At 40.8% G+C, this 10,647-nt stretch overlaps 1 protein-coding gene across 1 annotated transcript; it reads left to right on the forward strand.

The window, feature by feature from the left end:
- The first annotated feature begins 6,283 nt into the window (after nt 1–6,283).
- Nucleotides 6,284–8,460, forward strand: LOC145163788 (G-type lectin S-receptor-like serine/threonine-protein kinase At2g19130). Its single transcript, XM_079082560.1, has 5 exons — nt 6,284–6,506; nt 6,637–6,653; nt 6,837–6,874; nt 7,029–7,817; nt 7,977–8,460. The coding sequence occupies exons 1-5, from the start codon at nt 6,284–6,286 to the stop codon at nt 8,458–8,460; spliced, it is 1,551 nt and encodes a 516-aa protein (XP_078938686.1).
- The last annotated feature ends 2,187 nt before the right edge of the window (nt 8,461–10,647 follow it).

The following is a 10,647-nucleotide window of genomic DNA, read 5'->3' on the forward strand; positions in this document are numbered from 1 at the left end:
GTCTGCCACTGAACTGTTCTCTGTCTCCATCGGCTCCCACTGAAATGAACTGCCCGATCCTGGAACATCCTGAGAACAAACGACACTCTCCATGTGAAGCAGATAATCTGAAGAGACTTTTACAGATGGAATACTGGTTCTCTTAACCCACTGTGTTCTGGGTATTCTAGCTGAAGCACAGCCCTTGCTCCCACTGCTATGAATGCCCTTGACTGGTTTTTCTGAACCGTTCCAAACACGTTCAACCTGAATCTGACATGTGACTCTGGGTTTGCCATCTGCAAAGCAAACCTTCTTCTGTCCACGAGACTCTATGAACCAGATTTGTTTTTCTTCTGATCTGGGACGGTTACTCCCTCAGACGGTAAACTAACCATATATAATGAACCCCTCTTATGTCCACGAGCTATCACAAGATTTCTTTTGACAACCTTCCACTGCCTATTCCTGAACTTAACCTCGTGTCCCTATTCATCCAACTGCCCAACAAAAATCAACTGTTTCTTCAGACTTGGAATTACCCGGACATCCTTCAAAGTCCATGGACCAACTGGAGTCTTCAAATCTAAGTCACCTATGCTCGTCACATCAAGAACCTCATAGTTTGCCAGTCTTACCTTACCAAAATCTCCTTCTTTTAGATTCTGCAGTGCTTCACGGCTGTGGGTAGCGTGAAATGAAGCACCCGAATCCATAACCCAGGAATCCACATTTCTCTCCACACTACAGATCAAAACATCATCATCTGAATGGTCTACTGCAACGTTAACTTCTTTCTTGTCTTTTAGACATTGATTCATGAAATGTCCAACCTCTTTACAGTTCTAACAAGTCACATCATTTTGAGTCCTTGACTGACTCCTTCTCCTGTTCCCGCTCCTACTACCTCTGTTATTTCTTCTACCTCTGACCGCATTCAATTGTTCACTTGATGATTCCCCGGAATTTCTTCGTCTGACGTCTTCGCCTAGAATTAAATCCCGAATTCCCTCAAAAGTGAGCTCTTTCGATCCTGCGGAACTAGTAACGGCTGTAACTGTTCCGGACCAACTGTGTCAGGTAATGATGATAACAGTAGTAAAGCTTGAGCTTCGTCCTCAAATTTTATTCCCACTGACCCAAGTCTGGATAAAATCGAGTTCAAATTGTTGATGTGTACTGTAACTGAACTTCCTTCCCTCATCCTCGTGTTGACTAGTTCCCGAATCAGGAAGACTTTATTTGCTGCCGACGGCTTCTCGTACATATTAGACAATGTCTCCATGATTCCCTTTGCCGAGGTCTCCTTCAAAATGTTGAAGGCAACATCCTTTGACAAAGTCAGTCTAATAAATGCCTTGACCTTCTTATCCAAAGTCTCCCAGTTTGCTTGTGTGATCACCTCCGATTTTTCACCTAAAACTGCGTCCAAGTCTTTATGCACGAGCAAATCTTCAATTTGCATCTTCCACCAACCAAAATCTTTCCCATCAAACTTCTCAATCTGAAGCTTATTGCTTTCTGCAATTTTCTGAAAGTTCAGGGGCTAAACTGCAATTTTCTGAAAGTTCAGGGCTAAACTGCAATTGTTCAAATCTGCTACAGTGTCTGCTACAGTGTTTGCTGACATCACTGCTGATGTCGTGCTATAGTCCTGCTACAGTGTCGTCTTCTCCGGCGGACTGCTACATTGTCTGGTGCTACAGTGTCGTCTTCTCCGGCGAACTGGTTTCCCGGTCAATATTCCGGCAAACCTTTGACCGGCGATTTGGACGTCTTCCGGTGGTCAAAAAATTCAGAAAAAAATATTTTCGGAATCTTCGGAACGAGACCTTTCCAACGGTATACACCAAAATCGTTTTTGACGAAAAACAATTTCGACCAAAAAACAGAAAATCACCCTCTGGAGCTAAACCAAAGCTCTGATACCACTTGTTAGGATCGAGACACTTAACACACGACTCTAAACACACACACAGCTCACGAAAAACAAGAACACAATGATGAACATGAGGGATTTAACGTGGTTCGGTCCTTCTCTGACCTACGTCCACCGGTAACTAGGAATTTACATTTCTTGGTGCTAATCTGCACTCTTTCTGTGTTACACTAGATACAAGTTTTACAAATGAAATGAAGAAACCTATTTATAATAGTTTGAGTCGTAAGCCTTTTCTTCCATTCACATACATGTGAAATTGATAAGGCCACCTTTGTTGAAATTCTGCAGCCGTAACAATTTTTCCATGTTCACATGAGAGTCCTTGTTTCCTGCCACTTCTTTTGACTAACCCAATGGCTTCACACTCAACACGTCTTGGATCTAGACCAGATGAATTATGATATATGGAGAGAGCTTTTTGAAATCCATTGCATCAGTTATGGAGTTGACGATCATCTCAAGCCTCAAACTCAATCTCCTCATGCAGACAAAGAGAAAGACAAGGCTACTGCCGAGTCTGCCGAAGCTTTAGCTAAATGGTTTCGCACAGAATCGATTGTAAAATCCTGGTTATACGGTACTCTCTCTATCCCTCTTCTCAACATGATTTTCAAGAACCAAGCCACTGCCTTTGAAGTTTGGGAAAATCTGGAGAAGGTTTTTCGTGATAACAAAGCCTCCAAAATTATTCAGCTTGATAGAGATCTTCAGAACATTTCCCTTGGTAACTCATCTATTACAGAGTGTTGCAACAAAATCAAATCCATTGTTGACTGTTTGGAGCATATCGATGCTAAGGTCTCTGAAGCTAATCTTGTTGCATATATGATTAATGGTTTGTCTCAAAAGTTCTGATACATTGCCATTAATATCCGTCATCATTAACCTCCTCTCTTGTTTTGGGATGCTTGATCAATTCTTATTTGTGAGGAGCAGCAAATGCTTCATGATGAACGTCGTGACTCGTCAATTATGCATACCGATCATACCTCCTCACCGAATGCTATTTCTGTTCAGTTATCTAACAATAACAATATACATGCAGTGGAAGAGGAAGCTATCATGGTGGTCGTGGCGGTCGCCGTGGTGGCCGGGGAGGAGGTCGCTTTTGTGGCCGGTTCCACAATAATTATGGAGGGAATTTTTCTCTTGGCGACAGATTCTTACCTGGTGGCGGACTGTAATGACAAGGCAAAGGGGGTACCAGGGCCTACGACTGGTTTCAAGTGCCTTAACTCACTAATGGGCCTTCCCAACATGGTCTGTTGCCAACTCCAAATGTAATTGGGCCCAAATAGCAGCAAACTCAACACAATTTGGCCAAACAGCAATACCCATTTTTTACTTCTCCTCAGCCCAATAGCATCAACCCATATTCTTCTCAGCAAGCATACCAGGTCCAACAACAAAATCACGAGCCCACAACACTCCCTCAAATGTATAATACAATGTCGTTAAATGATCCGGGTCACATAGATTGGTACATGGACATCGGGGCCACTTCCCATCTTCACTCAAATGCAGGTATGCTCAAGTCCGTTTATGATAGAAATAGTATTTTTTTCATCATCTATATTAGTTGGCGACGGATCTAAAATACCTGTAACTAATATAGAACACACCATTCTTCCGATTCCTAATCTTCATCGTACGTTACATCTAAAAAATGTTTTAATTACTCCTTCCATTATTAAAAATCTTATTTATGTTCGTCGTTTTGTTTGTGAAAATAATTGTTCTGTTGAATTTGACTCTTTTGGATTTTCTATGAAGGATTACCGCACCAAACAAATTCTCATTCGATGTAACAGCACTGGTGACCTTTATCCCATTACTTCTCCAACTACTTAAGCTTTCGTCTCATTGCTTCGTCAATTTGGCATCACATTTTCAAGCATCTAGTTAATAATAATTATATTTCTTGTTCGTTTATTAAAGACCCTACTTTATGTCATGCATGTCAATTGGAAAAACATGTTAAGTTACCTTTTAGTTCATCTAGTTCTGTTTCACATTTTCCTTTTGAATTAATTCATTCAAATGTTTGGACATCTCCCATTCAAAGTTTAAGTGGAATTAAATACTATGTTATTTTTCTTGATGATTATTCTCACTTTATATGGGTCTATCCTATTCGTTCCAAATCTGATGTTTTTGACAAGTTTGTGCATTTCCGATCATTTGTCAATAAACAATTTACAACTGATATCAAAACCTTTCAGTGTGACAATGGAGGTGAGTATGAAAGTCAAAAATTTCATAATCTTTTTTCCCACAATGGCATTGAATTTCGTTTCTCATGTCCTTATACTTCTCAACAAAATGGTAAATCTGAATGTATGCTTCGCACTCTCAACAAAGCCATTCACACTCTTTTGTTTCATGCTACGCTTCCTCCCACCTATTGGGCGGAAGCCCTACACATGGCGGCTCATCTCCTTAACATAGTTCCCTCCACCATCCTTGGCAATGACACCCCCTTTCATAAACTTTACAATAAAACTCCAACATATGATCACCTTCAAGTCTTTGGTTGCCTTTGGTTTCCTCACATCAATGCTCCTCATAAACTCTCCCCGAGATCCACCCCTTGCATTTTTCTTGGTTATCCAACCAATCACAAAGGCTATCGTTGTCTTAATCTCGACACAAACCAAATAATCATATCCCGCCATGTGGTGTTTAGCGAAACAGTCTTTCCTTTTGGATCCATGACACCAAATATTGCCCCGTCTTACTCTTTTCTTGACAATTCTGATACATCTCACCCTCTTGCATATACCCCGGCCCCTACTACTCCATTCAAGGACTATGCTCCTCATGAGCCATTCTCAGATCCAAACACTAGCACTTCCAATCAACCATCCTCTCACGACAGCCCTCTTCAGTCTACCTCCTCATCTTCAGACTTCTCCACCCGCCCAAACTCACCTACTCTTTGCTCTCATCAGTCAAATCCGGTTACGTCGAGTCCTTCTAATTCTCCAATCTCTACTCCTTCTCTTCAATCTACTAATCTTCGTTCTAATGTCACTCAATCTCAACATCCTATGGTCACTCGTGTGAAATATGAAATTTTTAAACCTGTTCGCAAACTAAACCTTCACATTGATTCCTCCTCTGCTATCCCTAAAAATTATCTACAGGCTTTTAAAGAATATACTGCTCTTATCTCTAACAAAACTTGGGTACTTGTTCCGAGACCTCCTGCTGCTAATGTTATTAACTGTATTTTACTGTTTAAAAATAAACATAATGCAGATGGGTCGTTATCTCGCTATAAAGCTCGTCTTGTTGCTAATAGACGAAGTCAGCATCCCGATATTGATTGTGATGAGACGTTTAGTCCTGTCGTTAAGCCCGCCACCATACGCACCGTTCTTACCATTGTTGTCACACATAAGTGGCCTATTAGACAGCTTGATGTAAAGAATGCTTTTCTTCATGGGCATTTACAAGAAACGGTATACATGCAACAACCACCAGGTTTTAGAGATCCCTCTCGACCAGATTTTGTGTGTTTTCTTCAGAAATCTCTTTATGGTCTCAAGCAGACACCTCGGGCTTGGTTTCGACGGTTTGCCATGTTCATTTCATGCATTGGGTTTGTTCATAGCCGGTGTGACACTTCTTTATTCATATACAAGGCTCTCATACGACATACATATTATTATACGTGGATGACATTGTTCTTACTAGTTCTTCTCCTAAGTTACTGACTCACATTATCTCTCTATTGAGTACTGAGTTCTCTATGTCGGATCTTGGGGACCTCCACTATTTTTTGGGTATTACAGCTACCCGTTCGGCCGATGGATTGTTCTTGTCTCAAGAAAAACATGCAACCGAAATTCTCAATCGAGCTTCTATGTCTAACTGCAAGCCCGCTTCTACTCCAGCTGATTTATCTGCAAAGCTGGATGGATCTGGTCCACCTATTGATGATCCTACTTTATATCGCAGTTTAGTTGGTGAATTACAATATCTTACATTCACTCGACCTGATATCACATATGCTGTGCAACAGATATGTCTATATATGCATGACCCGCGTGAACCTCATTTCACTACTCTCAAACGTATTTTATGTTATGTTCGAGGTACTACTATTTATGGGCTTCAATTATTATCTTCATCCATTCGTTCTCTCATTGCATACTCCGACGCTGACTGGGGTGGTCACAATCTTCTCTCTTGGTCCTCCAAACGTCAGAATACTACATCAAGGTCGAGTGTTGAAGCTGAATACAGGGGTGTTGCCAATTCGGTGGCTGAAACATGTTGGATTCGCAACTTCTTGAGCTTCATTATATGCCTGCTAAGGCTACCATTTTCTATTGTGATAATGTGAGTGTTGTTTACATGTCATCTAATCCGGTTCATCACCAGCGCACCAAACACTTAGAGATTGATCTCCATTTTGTTCGAGACAAAGTTGCCATGGGTCATGTTCGTGTCCTTCATGTTCCGTCTTCTTTACAATATGCTGATATTTTTACAAAGAGTTTGCCGTCTCCTTTGTTCCTTGATTTCCGATCTAGCTTGAACGTTCGTGATCCTACCCTCGTTCAACCTGCGGGGGGCTGTTAGCGTATGATATATAGTTTGTATGTGTATTCGTTTATTGTGTGTGGCCCATATATTTGTCCCTTTTATGATGTATCATGTCTATATATTGAGGGTATGCAATATAATTGTTTTTATTGGAAATATAGACGATTTCATACAACAGGTTAGAGATTTTAGGTAGAGGGTCGCATGGCTAAACACATATTATATTATATATATGATGAAAAATGAGACATGTTATAAGTCTGATGGAGATGACAAGGATGTCAAGTCCTGGTGTCCCACCATGTAGAAAATTTAAGCTTGTATTTATATTGTTGGATATTACTTTTTAAACATATGATAGGAATTGGAATGGAGAAGTATTCCAAGCAGGTTTAGCAAGTTAGACTAGTATTTATGTTGACTAGAAACCAATTGAGAACTTAATCTCAGGGCTCGAATGTGAGTTGTATAAAATCCAATACTGGTGATATGTTTCTGCATATGATACAATACCTGCCATCTCTGTTTCTCTCTATATCTATATATCTCACAGTCCAAATTTTTTACAAGTCATGTGCTTCTTCAAAGAAATAAGTATAGTGAGGTTTGTGGTCCTCTTGTATTTCACTTTATCCATCACCATCTCATCTGGAGCCAACACCATATCTGCAAACCAGTCTCTGTCTGGAGACCATACAATCATATCCGAAGGTAAACAATTCGAGCTGGGTTTCTTCAAAGCAGGCAACTCTTCCAAATATTACATAGGCATATGGTATTATAAGAAGCTCTATTTCAATCTTCCCACCATAGTTTGGGTGGCAAACAGAGAAACACCAATCTCTGACAGATTCCGTTCAGAATTAAAAATCATTGATGGTAATTTGGTGCTCTTGAATGAGTCCAAGTTCCAGATTTGGTCCACAAATGTCACCACCACCAGTACCACTTTTACTTCTGCAATCGCTGTTATTCTTGATGATGGCAACTTAGTTTTGAGAGATGGTACTTCAAATTCAAATGAACCTTTTTGGCAGAGTTTTGAGCACCCAACTGATACTTGGTTGCCTGGTTCTAAACTTGGTTATAATAATAGAACAAAAACGAGTCAGGTTTTTACATCATGGAGAAGCAAAGAAGATCCTGGTGTAGGACTCTTCTCTTTGGAGCTTTATCCATCAAGTAAAGAGTATGTAAGCAAGTGGAATGGGTCTCAGCAATATTGGACAAGTGGGTCTTGGAATGGGAATTCGTTCGACTTAATACCTGAAATGAGGTTGGATAACATATTTAATTACAGCTACAATACGAATGAGAACGAGAGTTACTTCACTTATTCTGTGTATAATCCTTCCATTATATCTAGAAATATGATGGATGTTTCTGGTCAAATTTAGCTACTAACATGGTCAGAAAATACCAAAGAGTGGATTTTAGTTTGGTCTCAACCTAAAACACGGTGTGATGTCTATGCTTTGTGTGGGGCCTTTGGGATTTGCAGGCAGACTGCATCACAATTCTGTAATTGCTTGACTGCTTTTGAGCCAAGTTCAGAGAGTGATTGGAATCAGAGTGATTTCTCTAGTGGGTGTGTGAGAAAATCTGATTTACAGTGTGGGGGGAACATGGAAAAGCATGATTTTCTGATGATTACAGTCAAGAGTCTGCCACCAAATAACTCTACGGAAGTTGGGAGTGCTGGAGAATGTCGTACAACATGTTTGAACAATTGCTCATGTAATGCTTACTCTTTTGTCGATAATCAGTGTTTGGTTTGGGATGGAGATCTCTTGAACCTCTCGGAAGACAATGATAATGATAGTGGGAAAACAATCTTTGTCAAAGTCGCTTCAAAAGATCTTCCACATCATAAAAAGGCTAACTGGGTCACCGTGGGTGCTGTTGTTGGGTCTATAGTGTTGGGAATAATAGACAATAAAATAAATTTCAGAACACAATATTTAACGTGGTTTGGTCTAATCTGACCTACGTCCACGGGCCAACGAGAGAGAGAGAGGATTTTATTATCACCAGAGAAAATTACAATCATACAAGGCTAAACTGCACTTGTAATCTGATCACCCAGTATAAGGCATCACTCGTGCTTTTGGCTGCCGAATTAAAGGCTCTGCACAAAAGGCTTCCTCACTATTTCTACTGGATATATAAGAGAAGTTACTTGACTCTTATATATGTTTTTGTTGTGTTTTGGTGCATATTTTCCCTTCAACATATGCTTCCTTTTATAGTAGATGAAAAGGAATAAAGAGGAGAAATTAGTGGAGCAAATCAAGGAGTAATTTATGGAAAGAGGAGTGGGTGGGAGACAATGGTGAGTCTCCACCAATTAACTCAAAAATCTCCCACTTGGAGACTTGAACCATACGGTCTTCTCTATCATCCAGCTCTTGCAACACACACACACACACACTCTCGTTATCTGCCATGCCTTCCTCCTCAAACTTCTGGAAGGCCAGTTGAAGTCATGCATAACTTCAACTTATCAGTGGTAACCACCTTGGTGAACATATCTGCTGGATTCTTCGTTCCAAGGATTTCTTCAGATGTAGAGTTCCATTACTGATTAACTCTCTAATGAAATGGTACCTCATCTGAATGTGTTTCGTTCTACTGTGAAACACCGGATTCTTAGCTAGGTGAACTGCACTTTGGTTGTCACAATGCAGTACACAATCCTCCTGTTGAAATCCAAGTTCTAATAAGAACGTTTTCAAACATATAAGCTCCTTGGCCGCTTCTGCAATAGCCATGTATTCTGCTTCTGTGGTTGAAAGAGCAACACTCTTTTCTAACCTGGACATCCAACTGATTGCCGTACCTCCTATTGTAAACACATAACCTGTTGTGCTTTTACCCGAATCCTCACATCCACCCAAATTTGCATCGGTGAACCCTTCTAAGACCACCCCCTTTATTCTGTAACATAGGGCAACCTCAACTGTTCCTTTCAAGTAGCGTAACAACCACTTTACTCCTTCCCAATGCTCTTTTCCTGGATTCGACATGAACCTGCTCACAACTCCCACTGCTTGAGCAATATCTGGTCTGGTGCAGACCATTGCATACATCAAGCTACCTACCGCAGATGCGTAGGGAACTTTGGCCATCTGTTCTTTGTCTTCTTCCGTCTTTGGGGATTGCTTCTTTGAGAGTTTCTGACTTCCCAAAGGCGTACTTCTTACTTTAGCATCTGCCATGCTGAACTTTTCTAAAACTTTCTTGATGTACTTAGATTGAGAAAGTTTTAGTGTACCGGTAACTCTGTCCCTGGCTATGCTCATGCCCAATATCTGCTTAGCAGCCCCTAAGTCCTTCATCTCGAACTCTCTGGACAACTGCTTCTTAAGCTTGTCGATCTCTTGCATGTCGGATCCAGCGATCAACATGTCATCAACATATAATAACAGGATGATGTAAGAGGAGTTGAATTTCTTCAAGTAGCAACAGTGATCCATCTCACATCTGTGATACCCACTCCTCTGCATGAAGCTATCAAACTTCAAGTACCACTGTCTTGGAGCTTGCTTCAATCCATACAAACTTTTCTTTAACTTGCACACCAGTTTTTCCGTGCCAACTGTTGGGAAACCCTCTGGTTGTGCCATGTAGATGTCTTCTTCCAGGTCACCATGAAGAAAAGTTGTTTTCACATCTAGCTGCTCTAGATGGAGATCTTCAGAGGCTACAATACCCAAGACCATTCTGATTGTAGTCATCTTCACAACTGGAGAGAAGATCTCATTGTAATCAACACCCCTCTTCTGTTGGAATCCTTTTACCCCCAACCTGGCCTTGTATCTTTTACTGCCATCAATCTCATCTTTGACCCGAAACACCCATTTGTTCTGCAAAACTTTCTTCCCTGTTGGGAGCTTGACCAAGGACCACGTATGGTTCTTGTCAAGTGAGCTCAACTCGTCTTCCATAGCCCTTTTCCACTGTATGGAATCTTTCATCCTTAAGGCCTCTGGATAAGACTCAGGTTCACCATTCTCTGTCAGCAATAAGTAATTTGCTGAAGGAGAATACTTGTTTGGAGCCTTTCTTGGTCTAGTGGATCTCCTGACAGTACGAGTTCTAGTACATGCACCTTCTTCGACTTCTTCTTCAAAACTACTGTCTTCTTCGCTCCCACTATCTCCAATACTAGT

Source organism: Lactuca virosa, chromosome 3 (assembly GCF_052849685.1).
Source record: "Lactuca virosa cultivar CGN04683 chromosome 3, Lactuca_virosa_CGN04683_v6, whole genome shotgun sequence".
Lineage (NCBI taxonomy): Eukaryota > Viridiplantae > Streptophyta > Magnoliopsida > Asterales > Asteraceae > Lactuca > Lactuca virosa.